Source organism: Pongo abelii, chromosome 9 (assembly GCF_028885655.2).
Source record: "Pongo abelii isolate AG06213 chromosome 9, NHGRI_mPonAbe1-v2.0_pri, whole genome shotgun sequence".
Classification (NCBI taxonomy): domain Eukaryota; kingdom Metazoa; phylum Chordata; class Mammalia; order Primates; family Hominidae; genus Pongo; species Pongo abelii.
Window position 1 is genome coordinate 67,764,321 of NC_071994.2, and position 23,844 is coordinate 67,788,164.

A 23,844-nucleotide genomic window follows, 5' to 3' on the forward strand; every position below is an offset into this window, starting at 1 on the left:
AACTGCCATTTCTGTATCTTTCCTGTGATTTATTGGTCCCTCATGCAACACTGTGTATCTGAAGACATAGTCAACAGTGGCAGGCCAGGCGTGGTGGCTCACGCCTGTAATCCCAACACTTTGAGAGGCCAAGGTGGGCAGATCACTTGAGGCCAGGAGTTTGAGACCAGTCTGGCCAACACGGCAAAACCTCGTCTCTACTAAAAATACAAAAATTAGCCGGGCATGGTGGCGCACGCCTGTAGTTCCAGCTACTCGGGAGGTTGAGGCATAAGAATCACTTGAACCCAGGAGGCAAAGGTTGCAGTGAGCAGAGATTGCACCACTGCACCCCAGCCTGTCTCAAATAAAAATAAAAATTAACAGTGGCAATCAGGCAAAAAAGTAGTGTCATAGGATTAAAGTAAAATAAAATAAAACAAATGAAAAAAAGCTCCTCTGAAGGGAGAATTCAGGGGCAGGAGAAGAGAGGAGTCACGGTAGGAATAAAAGACCCCTTGCTACCAGGCTGGATTTCAATAACTCTGAGTCCTGTGGAGTTTTGCTGGGATAAACATAGCCACAGTTTAGCAAGTCTGGAGGCCAGGAGAGGTGATCAAGGCAGAGTCAATCCTCAAGAACAATGTCAGAGCCCACTTATTAGACTTGGGTCCAAGGGAAGGGCAGCAATGGGGCTTCTATCCCAAGTTCTTGGACAAGAATTTGGCATTTATCCCATAAGTTTGGCATTTATTCCAAAATTTCTTGTCCAAGAACTTGGGATAGAATCTATTGACAGACAGCCTATTGTCTCCAGTCGTGGTTGACACTGGAGCCCTGGACAGGGCTCTGCCTGTGGATGAGCAAGTGACTTTCCCTGTGGGGATGAAGGAAGGTGACCCTGTAGACCTTCTCCTAAGACTGTAGAAGGCATGCAGAATGGCAAATACTACAGCAGCCTGGCCTCGCCTTAGGACTGGGTTTAAGAGTGTGGAATGGGCCAGGTGCAGTGGCTCATGCCTGTAATCCCAGCACTTTGGGAGCCTGAGGCAGGTGGTGATCCAGGAGTTCAAGATCCAGGAGTTCAAGACCAGCCTGGCCAACATGGTGAAGCCCCATCTCTACGAATAATACAAAAATTAGCCAGGCGTGGTGGCACATGTCTGTATTCCCAGCTACTCAGGAGGCTGAGGCAGGAGAATTGCTAGAACCTGGGAGGCGGATATTACAGTGAGCCGAGATTGCGCCACTGCACTTCCAGCCTGGGCAACACAGCGATACTCCATCTCAGAAACAAAACAAAGTGTGGAATGTTGCTAGGAATGAGTGGCTGGGGCCAGAGACTCCTTAGGCCTGGCAGAGATTTGCCCTGGAAGTGCCTGTGTGAGAATGATTAGTTCTCAGCACCTTCTTGTCACAGGATTGCAACTGGCGTCTCAGGAAGCCAAATATGAGCTACTCCTGGAAGTATCATCTTGGTCAACACTGGCTATAAAACCAAAAGTGGCTGCTAGATTGTGCAAGGAGACAAAACTAGTCTGGTGAGAGCATTTCCTCTTTAGTGACGTCCCAATGACCTGAGGCTGTCAGGGTTCTTCTCATCACTTGCCTTCTTTTGACTGCCCCTATCAAGGCACAGCTGGCTCATTTGTCCCAGAAGGAAATGGTGAAGCAAGCAGATGGATTGCTCCCTGAACCTCCACAGCGCCTCCTGCTGGTGGTCGACCCCGAGGCCCACCATCCTGCCTTTAATTCATTAACCAGCTGCTTTCTTTTTGAAATACCCAAAGGTTCCACCAGCTTTCCAACAGTGAAGCCCACCTTTGTAGAAAAAAAAGAAGCGCTCCCACTTTTTCTGTTGCCCTTGCTTTTTCGGTTAAAAGAACATGAAGCGATTTCAGGATATTAGAAAAGCCCTAAGGCAGTGAGGAAACTTGCCTAATCAGTTCTAGCTGAATAAAACATCAGGTGTGTGTGGGAGCTGCCCTCAAGTGGGACCTACTGCGCTCCCAGGCCCCTCATCAGCACAAAAGCCCTGTCACTGGCTTGGAGTGAAGGTTTCCTATTTAAAAAGATACGCCAAACCCCTTGAGGCAGCAGAGATTTTTACGGCTTTGGGTTTTCTTTAGAATTTGCAGAATTTGTGTGAAGGGCACTGGCACTGAGTCTACACCCAGATTACAGCTGTTTCCCACATCTCTTTCCTAGGCTGGGGGGCTTTGGGGCAGATGAGTGATTAGGCTTGCGGGGGGCTTTTGTGTGCTGTGACCTGTGTGTGCCAGGGAACCCCTGCAGCAGTGAGGCAAAGTGGGAAGAAATCTGGAATTGACATTAGAGCTGGAATCTCATTTTCTTTCATCTTGTAAACCAAAACACGACCATGGCGGATCTCAATTGATTCGAGGTTTATTTTGCCAAGGCTGAGGACGTGCCTGGGAAAAAGAAACCCAAGTCACAATAGGATCTGTGACCCGTGTTTTTCCAAAGAGGATTTGGGGAACTTCAATATTTCAAGAGGTGTAAACCAAAAAGTATCTGAGATAGGTAACAATTAATTTAGAAATTTATGTTGCCAACGTTAAGGACGTGCACTTGGGAGACAGGTCTGTGCCTTTCTCCCAAGATGGTTTTGAGGGCTTCAATATTTAAAAGTGGGAAAAGCAGTCTGGACGGGAAAGATGGAGGGTATGGTCACATGACTGAATCCACATGTTGCAAGAGAAAAGGAGCAGGTAGGGGAATAGTCAATTATATATTCATCTTTGTAGAAGCTAAGGTGAACATAGAGTATCTCTGTGGAGATACTTAACTTTTTGTCTGTAGCTACCTGCTTAGGAACAAAAGGAAAAGTAGCTTCTTGGATAATTCAGCTTTCAGCTTAATATTTTTCTTTTGGCATAGTGAAATTAGGGTTCCAAGTTTTATTTTCCTTTCACAGAGGAAAGGGCAAGCAGGAGGGGAAGGAAAAAAAAAAAAAAAGGAGGGTGGGTAGGCAATGAGGCAAGTGGTTACATTCTTGTGAGGCTCTGGTTAGAGTTCAGTGAGTCTATGTTTTACATGTAAAAAGAAAGGGGTAGAGGAAAAGTCAATTATGCATTAGTCTCATGCTCGGTCAATCCACATTTTTTATAAGATAAGGTGAGCTTGTGAAATTACAGCTGTTTGGGAACAAAAGAAAGGCCGTATTTTTGTTTTATTTTTGCTTTTTTGTTTGCATGACTCAGTTCCCAAGCTTTGGCATAGTGAATTTGAGGTCCCAAGATTCTATTTTTCTTTCACAGCCTGAATGCAGAAAAGTGAGCAGAAAAAGCTTTTGCCAGGCAATTTTAACTATTCATGCAATTATCCTGAATTTTGAGCATTCTTCATTCTCAGCAAGATTTTCTGTCCTTGCAGTTTAGCCGTGCTCTAGAAGCAAGACGAAACTCCTGTGGAGAATTGAGGAATCTCTCTGTACATCTCAAGACACGTGAGTTTGGAACTGGAGGGAACAGCTAGAGGTGCCCTGCTACTCTGCAAGACCTCCAGGAGTTACCGGGAAATTTAAATCCCCAGCTGTCTTAAAGGAGCCCATAATCTAACAAGAGATAATATATTCCCAAAACACAGGTCACACATCTGCAGCAAAAACAGAAGGGCTAATAGAAGTGCATGCCTCAGCAGGACAGGCTACATAATCTGTGGGGCTCCGGACAAAAATGAAAATACGCTACCTCTTGGTCAAAAGACAGGAAAAACGTGCTTTTAAAGGTACACATAAAGCCAGACACAAAAGGACAAATATAATATGAGGTGCCTACAATAGTCAAATTTATAGAGACAGAAAATAGAATGGTGGCTGGGCACGGTGGCTCACGCCTGTAATCCTAGCACTTTGGGAGGCCAAGGCGGGCAGATCACTTGAGGTCAGGAGTTCGAGACCAGCCTGGACAACATGGCAAAACCCCGTCTCTATTAAAAATACAAAAATTAGCCGGGCATGGTGGCATGTGCCTGTAGTCCCAGCTACTTGGGAGGCTGAGACAGGAGAATCACATGAACCCAGGAGGGGAGGTTGCAGTGAGCCGAGATCATGCCACTGCATTCTAGCCTGGGTGACAGAGCGAGACCCTGTCTGAAAAAAATAAAAATAAAATAAAATAAAATGGTGGTTGTCAGGAACTGGAGTGAGGGGGGATGTGGAATTATTGTTTAATGGGTACAATTTCAGTTTGGGGAGATGAAAAAGTTCTGGAGATGGATGGTGGTGATGGTTGCACAACAATGTGAATGTACAGTTGTCCTGCGGTATTGGAGGGGGATTGGTTCTAGGATTCATCAAGGACACCAAAATCCATGGATTCTCAAGTCCCTGATAATAAATGGTATAGTATTTGCATATAACCTACGCACATCCTCCTGCATACTTTAATTCATCTCTAGATTACTTATAATACCCAATACAATGCCTACACATCATTCTTATGAATTCAACATAGTACTTGGTACCTTGCAAATTCAAGGCTTGCTTTTTGGAACTTAGTCTCTTTTTTCCTGAATATACTTTTTCTTTTTTTTGTAGAGACAGAGTCTCACTATGTTGCCCAGGCTGGCCTTGAGCTTCTGGCCTCAAGTGATCCTCCTGCCTAGGTCTCCCAAAGTGCTGGGATTACAGGTGTGAGCCACCACACCAGCCTTTTTCCTGAATATTTTTGATCCATGGTTGGCTGACTCCATGGATGTGGAACCCAGGGATGTGGAACTGATGGATACAGAGGGTTGACTAAGTACCACTGCACACTCAAAAATAGTTAAAATGGTATATTTTATGTATATTTCATTACACACATAAAATGGTAGACATAAGCTTTTTCCTTCTTTTATAGTCTTTCTCTCAACTTGTCATGGTGCTTATTTGCTACTAATGTCATTCTAAGAAAAACTACAGGACGGGCTCAGTGGCTCACACATGTAATCCCAGCACTTTGGGAGGCTGAGGCAGGTGGATCACCTGAGGTCAGGAGTTTGAGACCAGCCTGGCCAACATAGTGAAACTCTGTCTCTACAAAAATACCAAAAATTAGCCGGGCATGATGGCGGATACCTGTAATCCCACTTACTCGGGAGGCTGAGGCGGGAGAATCACTTGAACCCAGGAGGCGGAGGTTACAGTGAGCCGAGATCGCACCATTGCACTCCAGGCTGAGCAACAGAGCAAGACTCTGTCTCAAAAAAAGAAAACTACAAATTAAAAATTTTGGCATGCATTTTACCCTCCACTTTTATATTATACAATGCCAATTTTAAATGTAAATATCAGAATATTTATCTCATATTTGGAATCAATGAAATTATACAATTTGAATTTTGTGGTTCATCCCAGAAGGGTTATCTCCTGCTGGTTCAAAGGCACAACAAACACAAGCCAGGCTCAGGAAAGTTGGAAGGAGGAAGAGAGGATTCCTCCAGGCACAGAGCCTGCTGAGAAAGCCTCCAGGGCAGGGGACCTCACTGATGCCTGTGGGCAGGTGCTCTGTTGGGTCTGACATATTCCAGGTTCCCTTTCCTCCAGGTGTCTCCCCTTCCCACAGGCCTGCCACCTCAGCCTACAGCAAATGGGCTACCAGTGTCTTTAAAACTCAGAGCTGGGACACTGTCAGTAAAGGGCTGGGCAAGAGGCTTGCTCCTTTCAAGGCTCAACTAAGGCTGATTGTCCACCAGGAGCACTGTGGTGCTGCCAGCCTGGAGTGGGGATGGCCACCACCACGCCCCAACCCTCCCTGAATTGGGATCAGACTCCTGCCAAGGGTAGAAGGTGGCAGCAGTTGCAGGGTGAGGGCAAGGAGGGAGAGGCCAGGTGGGGCAGTGGTGGTGAGAGAACTTCCAGGGAGGCAGCAGCGGGTGGAGCTGTGTGTAAGCTCAGGCGCTAAGCCCCCAGCACATGCTTTGTTGATGCATGGGACTTCATTTACGAAACACACACAAAGATAGACATCAAGACCGCAGCCAGGCGCAGTGGTTCATGCCTGTAATTCCGGTACTTTGGGAGGTGGATCACTTGAGCTCAAGAGTTTGAGAACAGCTTGGTCAACATGGTGAAACCCTATCTCTACCAAAAATACAAAAATTAGCTGGGCGTGGTGGTGAGCACCTGTGGTCCCAGCTACTTGGGAGGCTGAAGTGAGAGGATAGCTGGGACCCAGGAGGAGGTTGCAGTGAGCCCTGACCACGCCACTGCACTCAAGCCTAGGTGACAGAGCGAGACCCTGTCTCAAAAATAAACAAAAATAATTTCAAGACTGCAACCATAGTCCATTAAACCCCAAATCCAGGGCCCTTCTGAGTGCAGTTTCTTGTTCAAACTGTACTGATCACATGCCCATGCACGCGTGTCCTGTCCTTCAGGCAGAAGAAGAGAGAGTATTTGGCTGGAGTATTCCCTGAAAGTGTCCTCATCCCCGAAGGAAACCTAGGTACAGAAAGTGCTTATCATGCAGGACGCTGAGGCAGCTTTTCTCCCCTTCCAACACGCTCCCTTTTCCTCTTCGACACTAGACTTCAGCTCTGCCCCTTTCTTTTTCACATCCCACTCCTCACTCGCTGCTGAGGTCTACCAATAGTTGACTAGTCTATAATCTTATCTGAACCAGGAAATACTGGACGGTAAACTCCTTGGGTTGATAAATGGAGTCCAGTCAGTTTCAGCAGAGTCCACGGTTTCCCAAGTTGCTTATCTAGCCCCAGGGCTGTCACGCGGGAAGGCAAGGAGCAAGCAAGAGACACTGTACAAAGTTAGTTTGCCCTGAAGGCCTGGGGGTGGGTAGGAGAGGAAGGAGAGATCTGGCTCTCTGGGCAGCTGTCACCTCTAGAGAATTAAGAAAGCCTCGTCTCTCCCTTAACTCTAAGTTCTTGTGAGTTCAGACTGGGGCACATTTTCTTTGCAGTGGCCTCAAGCTGTGACTGGGGCAAAGCAGGGTGGTTTTTTTGGACGGAGAGGTTTTCCTTGAGCACTGTCTGGATCAAATTCCAGAGGGTTGTGTCCCACCTGGTTCTGTTTGCTAGTGTTTACTCTTACGTCTTTTTGGGATTTTTCAACCTTGGACGTTTCCGTGTCCTGCACTGTGAAGAGACTCTATAGCAGCTTTCCTAGCAATTCTCAGCACACCAACTGCACCCTTCCCCTGGAGGAAACAGGCCACCTCGCTAGGCTCCTGAGGCCCCATTCCCAAGAAGGCAGGTCAGGGAAAACTAGCAGTGATCTTAGGCCCTTTTCTCTGGGTGCCAGAAGTCATTTTCTTTTGAGCTGAGGGATAATCAGGCTAACCAAAACAGTCCAGGTTAAGCCCTGCCCAATCCAACTGGCAAAGGTGCTGGGAGTAAAGAGAAACACCCTGGAATTTGAGCAAAGTCAGATCTAAGGGGCCATGGGAGGCTGACAGCTTGGTTTTTGGTCCTGGGAAGTACAGCAGCCTGGCTGAGCCCAGTGGGGAGGAGCTCCTGGCCAGCAGCCAGGACCAGCACTGGGAGGCTGCGCGCCACCCTGCCTGCGATTTCGCAGATTCTGGTCTTCTATCCCAGCTCGACAGCCCCTTTCTGAGCCTCTGGGCTTCTGGGGGGAGTTCTGTGTGGGTCTGTGTCTCTGTCAAGAATGAAGACTCGATCTGTGGTTGACTAGGGCTTTTGCTAATGTTATGTATCTATAAAGGGTTCTGAAGGAAAAGCTCTGCCCAACCATGAAGGGCTTCCTATTTCAAGTAAGTCACCGTCCTTTTTAGCAAGAGTTCATAGAACCTGATCAAAGATAACATTTATGTAAAATAAAACAGCACAATGTTTTCCCCTTTCTACTGTAAAGCTTGAAATGAAAAAGCCACATTTCAGCTCTCTGCAAACAAAGCTCACTGAATAACAGTGCAGGAGGGGCTGCTGCAGAACACACCTTCATCTTTTTTTTTTTTTTTGACCTTGGTGAACGCTGATTTTCCAGCATTAGAAAATGGTTTTTATACTGCTCAATTCATTAGGCAATCAGAAATCACCAAAGTTCATCTTGATAATCTCTGCCACAAATGAGCATTTGAGGAGCTAACTGTGGTGCAGTGAAAACACACTAGACTCGGAGCCAGAAAGTCTGGGTTCTCGTCTTGGTCCTGCCTCTCCATAGCTGTGAGGGCTGGTACGACAGTCAGCCTCCCTCCTGGACTCTTGGTTTCCTCATGTGAAAAACGGAGGTAGTAAATCCCATATGTCTCAGAAAATTGTTGTGAATATATAAAAATATGTGGAAAAGCACTTACTCTGTACTTGATATACAACATCCTTTCAATAGGTGTATTAGGTTACATTCCATTACATTTGCGATATTTTCTGCACCATTTCCCCCCACCCCCCCCACCAATTTGATAAATAAAATATAAAAGTAACATTTTAAAAATTGCTGTATTCAAAATTAATAATAAACTTTGGGGTAAATAAGCTTTAAAACAAAAGTACATAAGCAAAAATAAATAATTTACACCAACCCACTAACCTAATTTTCAGAGTAAAGCCATTTCCAATTACAGTACTGTTATCCCGGGCACCAGCCTGTGGTTAAACTTTGATAATTCATTATTTTTAAAAAACAGTAATAAAAACTGAATACTAAGCAAAATCTTTAACAAAACCACTGGATTTAACTTTTTAATTTTAAATAACCAAATTTTATAATTTTGTACATAATTCAATGTAATGCCAATATAATTAGCATTTCAGCTTGAAGAGCCGGTTTTTAACAGGGATGGGAAACTATAAATTATTCAAATAGTCTGCAAACCATGAGATACAAATAAAAATGGACAAGCATATAGTAGAACAAAAACCACAGACACTCTACTAACTGGGGAAATATCTGAAGGCTTTACATCCTTTATTATCCATAATGGCTTTTGGAATTATGATTGTGTGACATATAGAACCTTTGATATTTTAGATACAGCCTTTATTTTTTTTTCCATGGGAAGTTAAAAATCCATCATAAGACTCCATAAGACTTTACTAGTCTTGCATGTAGACTCTAGGAGTTTGTGATCTGATAAAAGAGTAACATGAAAATTTACTGTATTGCCCTAATTTCATACTTCCTTGTACACAATGAATCACTCTGAGAATCTATTCCAAGGGATATATACACAAAAGTGTCAAGAATAAAATGTTCTCCACTCTCGCATTAAAATGTGTACAGTGTATCAGGAATGGAAAACTTCTAATTTTCCTGGGCCCGGGCTTCATGGATTTCTGCTGCCGGAAGATGAAAGACTCCTTCTGCTTTATTGCTCCATTGTTCTGAGGATTAATCATCCAACCCTGGCGTTTCTCCTTGTTGGATTCTAGACGCTATTCTGATGGCTTCTTCCAGAGATGGCTGTTCTCCAAGCTGAAACAGGAACACACACATCAAACGCTAACAATTCAAAAGCCACAGTCAAGAAAATGCCAAAGAAATGTTATATGCCAGAAGTGAAACTTCTCTCTGTAATTCTGACACTTGGGATTGTTAAGATACTCCTGCTGACTCAATCATTAAGAGAACAAAACAATTTCCTGCAGGGGAGAATAATGCAATGCAACTTTTCTTTTTTGAATTTCGAATCCTAGGTGCAGCCAGGCCTGGTGATATGATGAGGTCTCAGCAGGGCATGGTGGCCCATGCCTGTAATCCCAACACTTTGGGAGGTGGAGGCAGGCAGATTGCTTGAGCCCAGGAGTTCGAGACCAGCCTGAGCAACATGGCAAAACCCCATCTCTACTAAAAAAAATACAAAAATTGGCTGGGCGCGGTGGCTCACACCTGTAATCTCAGCACTTCGGGAGGCCGAGCAGGCAGATCACGAGGTCAGGAGATCGAGACCATCCTGGCTAACACGGTGAAAACCCATTTCTACTAAAAAATACAAAAAAAATTAGCTGGGCGTGGTGGTGGGCGCCTGTAATCCCAGCTACTGGGGAGGCTGAGGGAGGAGAATGGCATGAACTGAGGAGGCGGAGCTTGCAGTGAGCCGCGATGGCATCACTGCACTCCAGCCTGGGTGACAGAGCGAGACTCCGTCTCAAAAAACAAAAATTAGCTGGGCATGGCAGCGTGCACCTGTACTCCCAGCCTGCCGTGCCTGGCCTGCAATTTACTTGGGATTTTGATAAAATCTTCATACAGTCCGGCCATGGTGGCTCATGACTATAATCGTAGCACTTTGGGAGGCTGAGGCAGGAGGATCACTTGAGCCCAGGAGTTCAAGACCAGCCTGGCAACATAGTGAGACCCCATCTCTATTTATTTTTACATAAATAAAAACTAAAAAAAAAAATTCATACATGCAAGAGACAAAAGATGCTTACCTCAGCCAACAAAAGAGAGCTTCTTGAGCCTTTAGCTTCTATGACCCATAAACTACATAAAACCAACAGCTGACATTTCCTGGAGTGTGTTCTAACTCTTTATCAAGTAAACACGTAAGCGGAAAAAAAATCTCCCTAAGGACAGGTAATCTGCACCTAGCCCCTAGGATTCTATTTTACTTTACGTTCTTATTCTTTTTTTGAGACAGGGTCTCGCTCTGTTGCCCAGGCTGGAGTACAGTGGTGCGATCTTGGCTCACTGCAGCCTCAACCTCCCTTGCTCAAGCGATCCTTCCACCTCAGCCACCTGAGTAGCTGGGACTACAGGGGCACACCACCACACCTGGCTAATTTTTGTATTTTTATAGAGATGGGGTTTCGTCATGTTGCCTGGGCTGGTCTCTTTTATTTTTTGAGATGGGGTCTCATTTGTTACCCAGGCGGGAGTGCAGTGGCACAATCTTGGCTCACTGCAGCCTCAAATCTCCTGGGTACAAGTAATCCTCCTGCCTCAGCCCCCCCACCAAGTAGCTGGGCACTACAGGCACCCGTCACCACACCCATCTAATTTTTGCGCTTTTTGTAGTGACGGTTTTCACCATGTTGCCCAAGCTGGTCTCTAACTCCTAAGCTCAAGCTACCTACCTGCCTCAGCCTCCCAAAGTGCTAGGATTATAGGGATGAGCCACCATGCCCGGCTGCACCCAAGATTCTAAATTCTCTGCTTCCCAGAGAATGATTCCTTCTAAGTCTTCTGACATGCCCCACTTTAAAATGGGGGCTGTGCAAGGATTCTCAGAGGACTTATTTAGGATTTGTGTTTCCACTAGGTTTTTCACTAAGGAGTAGCTCTTAAGTGCTTTATAGACCCCTGCCTAATTAGACTTTTATTTTGAGAGTAAAGATGCCTGGGTGGGTGCACACAGGGATATATATCTGAAGGTTTTTCTTCTTGCTATAAATTCCCCTAGAATATGCAAAGATGGGTAGAGAACAAAGTGCTGGTCTCTTTGAGTCCACCTCAAATACACCAATTTCCTTAAAGTAGGCTAGGTGATAGAGATTATTCTACACCTTGCTTCCTGTAAAGGTTATACACGAAGCACAGTGTACAAAGTTGAGAGCTATGAGCAGCACTGCTGTCGACTGAGGACAGTATGCCTTGGTACTCACCTGAACTGCAATCTGGGTGCCATTGGATGTTGCTACTAAGGTCAGAGGTCTGGTTTCTGTGGTTACTAAGTGATGGCTATGCTGCTGGTGCCCCATTTCTGATGAGGCAGTATGGAATGCTGCCAAGTCTTGAGCTACAATTGCAACCTTAAGCAAAACAAAACAAACCACACACATGAAGAATTAAACCTGTGATTTAAATAGGTTAAAGTCCACTTAATACAATGGATTTCTTCAAATTGAAAAGGAAAAACTCCTCTGACCATAGACTTGTCAAAGCCTATATTGAAAGGAGGTTTATTTGAGGAAGTTGAGGCTCATTATCTAAGGTTATGAAGTGAGCCAACGGCAAAATAGGGTAGAGGACACTGGAGAAATGGATCTGCTGTGCCAGGCCTCATTAGCCAGGGAGATGTGGCTGTACCTAGATTCTATTACCCCTAAGTGACTGCTTGGGAAGTTATGTATGTGGACTAATTTGCACCTCAAATGTCCATTTTTTTTCCTGAGATTGGCTCATAGGAGAAAATAAATGATTTTTTTCCTCTTTACTTGTCGTATTTAAAATTAGATTTCCATTTAACTAGGAAAACTGAAAGGACCAGTGGTATTACTGACAAACGGCATCTCATCTCATACTCATTTCCCATTTTAGACTCCATGGAATCTTCCCATACTCCTCTTGCAGCATCTAGCCAGGAGGATTAAAAGTGCTTTTGTGGCTCTTATACCACAAGTACAACTTTTTTTAAAAATGCAGATAACATGGAAAATGGCAATTAACTATTTCTGTTAGATGATATTCTAAAATTTTACTCAGCCAAATTCAGAGAAAGAATAGATTAAAAATGAAAACTGCTGTTTTACTTGGCTATTCATCCACTAAAAATGCTACATTTTAAGCTAATAGATATTTAGCTTGGATCAATCCCAGTAATGTTCCCTAATTCTATAAGAAAAACAGATTTCATTCCAGCAATGTCTAAGTAGCTTATATTGGGCTAACCTTCCTGCAGATAACAATTATAAACCCTTGACAAAAATATGAAAAAGCAACTATTTGAAGGCTTTGAGGAGCAATGAAAAGCAGGAAGAAAATAGAGGGAATTCTCAAAAGAAGGGAGTCACACTGTGTTATGTCTGTGTTTAAATAGATTTCACACTGAGGGCACTGCCCAGTTTGAGCAGCTTGGGGCAACTTAAGGTTAAAGATAATGGAGTCCAGGGCTGCCAGAATAGCAGTACAGAGAATAGCCCAGAAAGCAAAGAATTTGAGTGGGGAGCCCCCAAATCTTTGTATAAACTGTCCTCAAATCCTTAAGACCCCTCAACACAAATATTTCCAGTTTCCAACAACGTTCCAACAAGACTGGCAAAGCAGCATCTAGAAGGCTGAGAAGCTAAGGAGAGCTTTCAGTGCAACTCACCAAAGAGAGACGGAATTTGAAGTTTCAATCTTACCAAGTTAGGAGGTAAGATTACGTCCCAGGACTAAATATTCACCCTAAGACCTAATAGCAACACTGAAACAGACCTGCCTTAACAAAGTACAAAACCCAGCCTCAACACGTAATTTAACTAGCTAATAGAAAAAAAAAAAAAAAAATCAATATTCTCCAGAGAAAGATAACAAAATTCAGAATCTCTATAATGTGTCATCCACAAGGTCCAGAATGCAATTTTAAAATTACAATTGCTTAGCCAGGCATGATGGCTCACGCTTGTAATCCTAACACTTTGGGAGGCCGAGGCGGGCGGATCACCTGAGGTCAGGAGTTCGAGATCAGCCTGGCCAACATGGTGAAACCCCACCTCTACTAAAAAAAAAAAATACAAAAAATTAGCTGAGCGTGGTGGTGGGTGCCTGTAGTCCCAGCTACTTGGGAGGCTGAGGGAGGAGAACCAGGTCAAAGACAAATTAATATACATTCTCCATCTGAAGAACCTTGAGAAAGATTGTTAAAAACCCCAAATAGGCCAGGTGTGGTGGCTCACACCTGTAATCCCAACACTTTGAGAGGCCAAGGCGGGTGGATCACCTGAGGTCAGCAGTTCGAGACCAGCCTGACCAACATGGTGAGACTCCGTCTCTACTAAAATTACAAAAATTAGCCAGGCGTGGTGGCCAGTGCTTGTAATCCCAGCTACTCGGGAGGCTGAGGCAGGAGAATTGCTTGAACCCGGGAGGTGGAGGTTGCAGCGAGCCGAGATTGTGCCATTGCACTCCGGCCTGAGCAACAAGAGCAAAAACTGTCTCAAAAAAACAAAAAACAAAAAACAAAAAAACCAAATAGATTCCCAGCAACTTGTAAGACAACACCAAGTTAATATACATATAATTAGAGTTCCAGAAGGGCAGTAGACAATTTCAATTTTTTTTTTTTTTTTTTTTTTTGCCAGAAGCAGTGGCTTGTACCTGCAGTCCTAGCTTCTTGGGAGGCTGAGGCTGAGGGATCCCTTAAGCCCAGGAGTTTGAGGCCAGCCTGGGTCCCAGCTACTCGGGACCGCTTGCCTCAGCTTCCCAAAGTCCTGAGATTACAGGTGTGAGCCACTGCGCCCAGTCCTTATTTCCTTCCATTTACTTTTTTTGTTTAATTTTTCTTCTTAAGGTAGAAACTAAGATCATTGAATTTAAACCTTTTTTTTTCCAATACAAGCATTTAAAACAAATTTTCCTCTAAGAATTGCTTTACCTTCCACTGACTTTTTTTTTTTTTTTTTTTTTTTTTTTTGGAGACAGGGTCTCCCTCTGTCGCCCAGGCTGTAGTGTAGCTGTGCTATCTCAGTTCACTGCAACCTCTGCCTCCTGAGTAGCTGGGACTACTGGCGTGTGCCACCACACCTGGCTAATTTTGTATTTTTAGTAGAGATGGGGTTTCACCATGTTGCTCTGGGTTGGTCTTGAACTCCTGACCTCAGGTGATCCATCTGCCTCAGCCTCCCAAAGTGCTGGGATTACAGGCATAAGCCACCTCACCCGGCCCCCAGATCCTATGTATATTAAAGGGATAATAAGGAAATAGTATGAACACCTTTATATCAATAAATATGAAAACTTAGATGAAACAGACAAACTTACAAAAACAAAACTTAGCAAAATGGATACAAAAAAAATAGATAACTTGAATAGTACAGATCCACTTAAAAACTTGAATCCATAGTAAAAAACAAAAACAAAAACAAAAAACCTCCCCAAAAAGAAAACTTTGGGCCTAGATGGTGGTGTCCTAATTAACTCTATCAAGCTTTTATGGAGAAATAATACCAATCTTACACAACTATCAGAAAATAGTACAGAAGAGAACACTTCCCAACTTGTTTTATGAGGCAAGCCTAACCCTAATATTGAAACAGGAGATGAAACTTTTTCTTATAATTTCATAATAAATTATAGATCAATATGGTTCATAAACACTGACACGAAAATCTTTAACAAGATATTAGCAAACTGTCACAGAGGATTTTAAGGGCAGTAAAAATACTCTGACAGAGTATGATTCTCTATTGATAGATGTATATCATTATATGTTTGTCCAAACCCATAGAATGTACAACACTAACAGTGAATCCTGATGTAAACGATGGACTCTGGGTGACTGTGATGTGTACATGTAAGTTTCAACAATAGTAACAAACGTGTTCCTCTGGTGGGGTTGTTCATTATGCAGGAGGCTATGTATGTGTCGGGGCAGGGAGTGTAAGGGAAGTCTCTGTACCCACCTCTCAATTTTGTGGTGACCTATAACTGCTCTAAAAAAATCGTCTTTAAAAAATATTAGCTAACTGAATCCAGCAAAATACAAAAAGGTAAATACATCATAACCAAGTGATATATTAGCTTTTTTATATGTAAATTAAAACCACAATGATAGACCACTTCACATCCAGTAGAATGGCTAAAACATCATCCAAATGTTGGTGATAATATGAAACAAACAGAACTCTTTTTTATTTTTTATTTTTTTGAGATGGAGTCTCGCTGTCACTCAGGCTGGAGTGCAATGGTGCAGTCTCAGCTCACTGCAACCTCCACCTACAGGGTTCAAGCAATCCTCCTGCCTCAGCCTCCTGAGTAGCTGGGACTAAAGGTGCACACTACACCATGCCTGGCTAATTTTTTTTTTGTATTTTTAGTAGAGACGGGGTTTCACCATGCTGGCCAGGCTGGTCTCGAACTCCTGACCTCGTGATCCACCCGCCTCAGCCTCCCAAATTCCTGGGATTACAGGCATGAGCCACTGTGCCTGGCCTCTTTTTAATTTTTTTAGAAGACAGGGTTTTGCTCTGTCACCCAGGCTGTGGTACAATGAACATGGCTTACCAAAGCCTCAACCTCCTGGGCTAAGTGATCCTCCCACTTCTGCTTCAAGAGTAGCTGGGACTACAGGCATACGCTGCCATGCTTGGCTAATTAAAAAAAAAAAAAAAAAATTGGCCAGGCACAGTGGCTCAGCACTTTGGGAAGCCGAGGCGGGTGGATCACCTGAGGTCAGGAGTTGGAGACCAGCCTGACCAACATGGTGAAACCCTGTCTCTACTAAAAATACAAAAATTAGCCGGGCATGGTGGTGGGTGCCTGTAATCCTGCTACTGAGGAGGCCGAGGCAGGAGAATCACTTGAACCCAGAAGGTGGAAGTTGCAGTGAGCCGAGATTGGGCCACTGCACTACAGTCTGGGTGACAGAGAGAGACTCCGTCTCCAAAAAAAAAAAAAAAAAAAAAAAAAAAAAATTGGTGGAAAACAGTGCCTTGCTACATTGCCCAGTTTGGTTTTAAAATCCTGGGCTCAAGCAATCCTCCGACCTTGGCCTCCCAAAGTGCTGGGATTACAGGTGTGAGCCACTGCGCCCAGCCTGTTTTTTAAAAATGTTTTAACTACAAGAAGCAGCACTGAACAAATGGAACTCTTAGACATTGCTAGTGGGAGTGTATGACGGACCAACCACTTTGGAGAACTGTTTGGTACTATCATAGAAAGGTAAATATGCCTCTATTCTATGACCCAGCAATTCCACAAATAGGTATTTATCCAAGACAAATGAGAGTATATGTCTACAAACATATTTTTACTGCCATCTCATTCATAATAGTCAAAAACTGGAAGCATTTCAAATGTTCACCAAGGGGAGAATGTATCAACAAATTGTGGTATATTCTTACAATAGAACACTGCTCAGCAATAAAAAAGAATGAACTGTTATTACATGCCAACAATGTGAATAAATATCCAAAATGTTAAGTAGAAAAACCCAGACACAAAAGAGTTCATACTGTGGTTCCATTTATGTAATGTTCAAGAATAGGCAAAACTAAGCTGGGTGCGGTGGCTCACGCCTGTAATCCTAGCACTTTGGGAGGCCGAGGCGGGCAGATCACTTGAGGTCAGGAGTTCCAGACCAGCATGGCCAACATGGTAAAACCCCATCTCTACTAAAAATACAAAAAAATTAGCCAGGCGCAGGAGGTTGCAGTGAGCTGAGAACGTGCTACTGCACTCCAGCCAGGGTGACAGAGTGAGGCTCTGTCTCAAAAAAAAAAAAAAAAAATAGGCAAAACTAATTCAATCACAACAGTTTTTGCCTAAGGAGGGTGAGTACTGACTATAAAGTAATCACAAGGGAACTTTCTGGTGTGATAGAAATGTTCTACATTTTGTTTAGGATGTTAGTTATATGGGTGCATATTTAACATAACTCATTGAATTGTAAATTTAAGATCTGTGCATTTCATTGTTATGTAAATTTTACCTCAATTAAGAAAAAAACAGATTGCAGGCAAATATGAAAAACAGGTTTAACTTCACTAGTCGTCAAATGGAAATAAACAGAATTTAACTTTTGCTTGTTAATTCTGTAAATATGAAAAAAAATCCTCAATGCAAGAGTACAGTGAAAAAGAAAGCTTTTAGATCCATAACATGATTATTAAACCTTTCTGAAAAATAATTTGGCAATATGTAACAAGCAGCTTAAAACAGCTTAAACCGTTAATACAAAAATTTGTTTCCTATGAAAATAACCAGAAGCTTTTTTTTTTTGTCTTTAAGACGGAGTCTCACTCTTTTTGCCCAGGCTGGAGTGCAGTGGTGCAATCTCGGCTCACTGCAACCTCTGCCTCCTGGGTTCAAGCGATTCTCCTGCCTCAGCCTCCTGAGTAGCTGTGATTACAGGCGCCCTGCCACCACGCCTGGCTAATGTTTTTGTATTTTTATTAGAGACGGGGTTTCACCATGTTTGGCCACGCTGGTCTTGAATTCCTGACCTCAGGTGATCCACCCGCCTCGGCCTCCCAAAATGCTGGGATTACAGGCGTGAGCCACCGTACCCAGCCTGCATTTTCTTAATGACTAATGATGTTGAACATCTTTTCATGTGCTTATTGGCCATTTACATCATTTTACACTCCCACTAGCAGTATATGAATATTCTAGTTGCTCCGCATCTTTGCCAACATTTGGATGTGGTGGTGGTTGTTGTTTCCTCACTTTTCTTAGGAGAAATCAACATTTGGTTTTGTTAGTCTTCGATTTTAGCCATCTTCTTGGGTTTGAAATGCTCTCTCATTGTGATGTTAATTTGCATTGCTTTGATGATAAAAGATGTGCACTTTTTGTGTTATGTATCTTTTGTGGGAGGTCTGTTCAATGAGCAACGGAATGATTTGTACATTTTAAAACACTTTTTTGGCTCATTTTTAATGGTTGTTCATCTTTTCATTGTTGATTTGTAGAAGTTTGTTGCACATTCTCAATACAGTCCGTTTTTAGATTTATATTCAATACAGTGTGTGTATATAGTGTGAATATCTTTTCCTCAGTCTGGGGGTTGTCTGATCTTTTTCTTAACAGTGTCTTTTGGTGAGCAGAATTAATTTTGATTAAGTCCAATTTATCAGTTTTTTTCTTTCATTGTTAGTACATTTTGAATACAGTCCAAGTAATCTTTAAGGTTGCAAAAGTATTTGCCTCTCTTGTCTTCTAGAAGCTTTATGATTCTGAGTTTTGCATTTCAGGGTGTATGAGACCACCAACTTCATTCTTTTTTCAAGAGTGAGACTCAACATTGGCCTTTAGCACAGTACAAGAACAGTTTTTAAATATATTACATTATTTATTTTAAGGGAAATGAAAATTAAAACTACAAAAAATACATCAGATTGGCAAATATTCAAAAGTTTGATGCTACCATGGTGATTATGCTGAAGGAGAAGAGGCACTATCAAACCCTGCAGGTGAGAATGGAGACTGGCACAACCCTAGAAGGGAAGTTTGGCAATACTGATCACAATTACGAATGCATGTATCTTTGCACCAGCAATCCTGCTCTAGGAATTTATCTAGCATATCTACTCACACATATATATGCAAACTCACATGTGCACAAGGTTATGTATTGTTTGAAATAGCAAAAGACTTTAATTACGGCACATCCATACAGTGGAATACAATGCAGCTTAAAAAAAAACAGAATGAGGAAGCTCTCCATATGATGAAATAGAAAGATTTTGAAGATGTATTGTTAAGTTTAAAAGACAACAACAAGATGCAGAACAGACTAGTTTACTATCATTAAAAAAAAAATGGAGGCTGGGCATGGTGGCTCATGCCTGTAATCCCAGCACTTTGGGAGGCCAAGGCCTGGGCAACATAGTGAGACCTTTTCTCTACAAAAAATAAAAATAAAAAAATAAAGAAAAATTAGCTAGGCATGGTGGTGCACACCTGTAGTAGTCTCAGCTACTTGGGAGGCTGAGGTGGGAGGATTGTTTGAGCCTGGGTGGTTGAGGCTGCAGTGAGCCATGATCATGCCGCTGCACTCCAGCCTGTCTCAAAAACCAAAAGAGAGCTATTATGTTAGCTGTGGGCTAGTTAACAAAAAAGGTAGGGGGAGATGACTATTTACTTATTTGTATTTGTTTGTATATGCTTAATGACTGGAAGAATACACAAAAAACTGATAAAAGTTGATTATCTGTGGAGGCAAGAACGAGTTGATGAAGGCAGGGGTGGGATGAAGACTTTTCATTACATACCTGTATATATTTTTTGAGTTTTAAACCATATGAATATATGACATATTCAAAAAATTAAATAGTAAATTTTGCAATTATTTCCTAAGTATCTGATAATGATGATAATAGAAAGAGCTACCACTACTGAACACTTAATATATATGTGGGCTGAGTACCTTATATACATTATCTCATTCAATCCTTACATCAACCTTATGGGGTAGATGCCACTAGCACCCTACTTTACAGATGAGGAAAAACAGGCTCTGAGGGTTAAGTAGCTAAGAAGTTGCAAAATATTATTCACTCCCAAGTTTGTATGCTTAACTGTTGTACCACATTGCACATCTATGTAACAGTTTTGGTACTGATACATGTATTGATTGATATAACAGAAAAAAGTAATTACCTGTTGCCCTTCTGTACCCTCAGCAGTAACCATAGCAACAGAGTGTGTTCCTGCTGAGGAGATGACTGCATCATGGGCGGGGACTGTGATGGGCGTGCCATCCTGCGTCACCATTGTGATGGTGTTGCCAATGGCCTGCATGTCAGCTTGAGATATGTTGACCTGCAATACAGTGAATTTTACAAAGCAGTCAATGTTTCTTGTTATAGCTGACAATCTTACATAACGACTAGGACTAATCCTTGTATAAGTTTGCCCTGTGAACGTAAATAAGCCTTTTAGAATGAAATAAACTCATTCAGTCATCAGAAAAATCAATACACTACTTCTTTTAACAATTCTTATATTTTTATTTTTTTTATTATTATTATTTTTGGAGACAAGGCCTCGCTCTGTTGCCCAGGCTGGAGTGCAGTGATGCAATCATAAATCACTGCAGTCTAAAACTCCTGGGTTCAAGTGATCCTCTAGCCTCATCCTCTTAAGTAGCTGTGACTATAGGCATGACCCATTGCTCCCGACTAATTATTTGCAATTTTTTTTGTAGACATGGGGTCTCACCATGTTGCCCAGGCTGATCTCAGACTCCTGGCCTCAAGTGATCCTCCCACTTCAGCCTCCCAAAAGTGCTGGGATTACAGGTGTGAGCCACTGTGCCCAGCAATACAGTTATTTCTTTTCTTTTTTTTTTTTTTGAGACAGAGTCTTGCTCTGTTGCCCAGGCTGGAATGCAGTGGTGCGATCTCTGCTTACTGCAAGCTCCGCCTCCTGGGTTCATGCCATTCTCCTGCCTCAGCCTCCCAAGTAGCTGGGACTACAGGTGCCCGCCGCCACGCCCAGCTAATTTTTTTTTTTTTTTTGTATTTTTAGTACAGACAAGGTTTCACCATGTTAGCCAAGCCGTTCTCGATCTCCTGACCTTGTGATCCACCCACCTCGGCCTCCCGAAGTGCTGGGATTACAGGCGTGAGCCACCACACCCGGCAATACAGTATTTCTTAATTGCATTTCCTCCTCTCCATTCCTGTTGCTAATTTAGATCCTTATTTTTCTCCCATCTGAATTTCTACGAGAATCCAACTTCTCCCCAGGTATCCAGTCTAACCCTTCCCTAACCATCCTCTATGTTGACATCTTTCTAAAACAAAACAAAACAAAATCTTATTATGCTCTCTGCTGCTGAAATCCCCTGTGACTGCCCATCACCTATAGTTCAGACTTTTTTTTTTTTGAGAAGGAGTTTCACTCTTGTTGCCCAGGCTGGAGTGCAATGGCATGATCTCGGCTCACCGCAACCTCCTGGCTTCAAGCAATTCTCCTGCCTCAGCCTCCCGAGTAGCTGGGATTACAGGCATGCACCACCACACCCGGCTAATTTTGTATTTTTAGTAGAGATGGGGTTTCTCTACGTTGGTCAGGCTGGTCTCAAACTCCTGACCTCAGGAGATCCGCCTGCCTTGGCCTCTCAAAGTGCTGGGATTACAGGCATGGGCCACTGTGCCCAGCCCAGACTTCTTACATAGCATTCCTGACCTTTCATGACCTAGCCTTTACCAACTTCCCCAGACTCATCTTCCACTACTTTTAAACTAGCAACTGACACTCCAGCCACAACTAGTCATTTGCAGTCCCAGAAAGTGTCATATTCTCTTGTATTTTTATGACTTTGCTCTTCCCTTCACTCTCTGGTGAGTTCATGAAAATCCTTCAAGACCCAACTGAACACCCATTCTCTATTAGGATCTGCAAGATTACTTTAGGAAGAAAAATTTACTCTCTCCTCCAGGGTGCCACAGCACTTCCTATATACCTCAATTATATACCCCTCATTATGAAAAATTATTCATTATAAAAGGGTCTCTCTCCTACTAGACTGTGATACTGCCCTTCTTGTGATTCCAACACTAAGTCCACTGACCAAAATGTCTGGCATGGGGTAGGTGCTCAATAAATGTCTATCATTTGACTGATTAAAGGAATGGAATGGAAATCTAATTCCTGAAGGAAATGAGAAGGTTAAGTGTAGAGAAAGTACAGCATTGGGATGGGAAAGATAGTTGTTTTGGAATATATGAAGAAGGATAAGACTTATTCTGTATGGTCAGAGAGGAGCCATGAGTGGATGATACAGGGGTGGGTTCTGGTCTGATAAATACTAGAATTATGGTGGCTCATGCCTGAAATCCCAGCGCTCTGGGAGGCTGACGCAGGAGGATCACCTGAGGCCAGGAGTTCAAGACCAGCCTGGATAACACAGTGAGACCTCGCCTCTGAAAAAAACATGCTTTTTAATTAACCAGGTGTGGTGGTACACGCCTGTAGTCCTTTGAGCTATGATTGTGCCACTGCACTTTGGCCTGGGCAACAGAGTGGGACCATCTCTAAAACCACACAAACAAACAAACACTAGAATTATCCAACAATGGAACAGATTGCCTCTTTTTAAAATGTATTTATTTATTTATTTTGAGACGGGGTCTCACTCTATTGTCCAGGTTAGAGTGTAGTGGCACAATGCTGTCTTATCCCGCCTCCTGAGTGCAAGTGATCCTCCCGCCTCAGCCTATCTAGTAGGTGGAACTACAGGAGAGCGCCACCACACCAGCTAATTTTTGTATTTTTAGTAGAGACAGGGTTTCACCACATTGGCCAGGCTGGTCTCAAACTCCTGATCTCAAGTGATCCACCCGCTCTGGCCTCTCAAAGTGCTGTGATTACAGGCGTGAGCCACCGCGCCTGGACCCAGATTGCCTAAGACAGAAATTGCCTAATCACTGGGGGTTTCTCAGTAGTGGCTATTTCAGACCTGCTATAGTAGGAATTTTTCCTGTATAGGGAAGAGGGAGGTTATATAAAACAACCTCCAGAGGACCTCTGTATGTGATGATCTGATTCAAGAAAAAGTGTTAAGGCTGATGCAGAATTAAAACTTGGTTAATAATCTTGCATACCAGTCAGAGGACAAACAGTATAGTGTGAAATTAGTGACGTCAAAGTGAGGAAGAGATAAATGAGAAGGTGTAAGAGCTTTGTACTTTCTAATCCTGAGTATCAAAACAGGGCAGATTAATCATTAAACTCTGAGAGATGGGTAAGGAGAGCGTTCTCCATGAAAGAGGCAGACACAGAAAGGTAAAGAAGCACATTGTGCATATTTCCACCAGGTATTAAGACAGCCTTTGCTAGAGCTTAAAAATGGAATCAAAGTGGAATTATTTTAGGCTAGTGACATCTAGAAAATAATAACAAGTTTGGCTCTCAGAGAACAACCATTACACTGTGCTTTTCCTGGGGGAAATCAAGATACCTATTCTATCGACTCAGTGAGGCTAGTTGAGTGAACTCTCATGACTCCTGATCTCTTAACGGTGCCATCATATGCTGATCACCTCAGCCAAATCTCTGTTTTCTCAATCTCACCTCCTGGATCTCATCAGCCACCAAATCCTATCCCTTTTCTGAGCTGTGTTTCACATGGATCCAGTACTTTTGAAGCCCTCAGGCTCTCTGTGGCTGACCTTTATCATCTCACCTTTGAGCTACACCAAGAATACCATTTGGATTCTACAGTCACAAACCTTCTCTCTCTCCTAATCTCTCTGCACGTAGTCTCTGTAAGCAGACTACTGAAAAACCTCAGGGTTTCCAAACTTTGTGCCCTGATATTTCAAAGCTTTCCTCAATGGGGACCCAGCCTGCCTTTCAAGCCCAGGTTCACAGAAAGATTTAATTTGTTTGGCTTTTGGTGGATACTTACATGCTGAGTCCCATCTTGGGATATGAGTGTAACTTGTTGACTCAGCCCAGATTGGGTTACTGTGGCTACTTGTGTAGAAACAACGTCGTCCCCTTCTACACCTGTAACATATGTAATCTGGGACCCTTTAAGAACATCTTCACCTTGACCTGTTTAAAACAAA

At 43.0% G+C, this 23,844-nt stretch overlaps 1 protein-coding gene across 12 annotated transcripts in view; it reads right to left on the reverse strand.

The window, feature by feature from the left end:
• Window positions 1–8,833: 8,833 nt before the first annotated feature.
• Window positions 8,834–23,844, reverse strand: part of ZNF143 (zinc finger protein 143) — a 66,297-nt gene continuing 51,286 nt past the window's right edge. For all 12 annotated transcript variants that reach the window (XM_054524684.2, XM_063711255.1, XM_063711256.1 and 9 more), the window contains 4 exons: window positions 23,682–23,830; window positions 19,925–20,086; window positions 11,506–11,652; window positions 8,834–9,373 (listed from right to left, as the gene is read on the reverse strand). In XM_054524684.2, coding sequence (XP_054380659.1) covers window positions 9,290–9,373; window positions 11,506–11,652; window positions 19,925–20,086; window positions 23,682–23,830 — 542 coding nt within the window. In that variant the 3' untranslated portion in view covers window positions 8,834–9,289. The remainder of the gene's footprint in view (window positions 9,374–11,505; window positions 11,653–19,924; window positions 20,087–23,681; window positions 23,831–23,844) is intronic.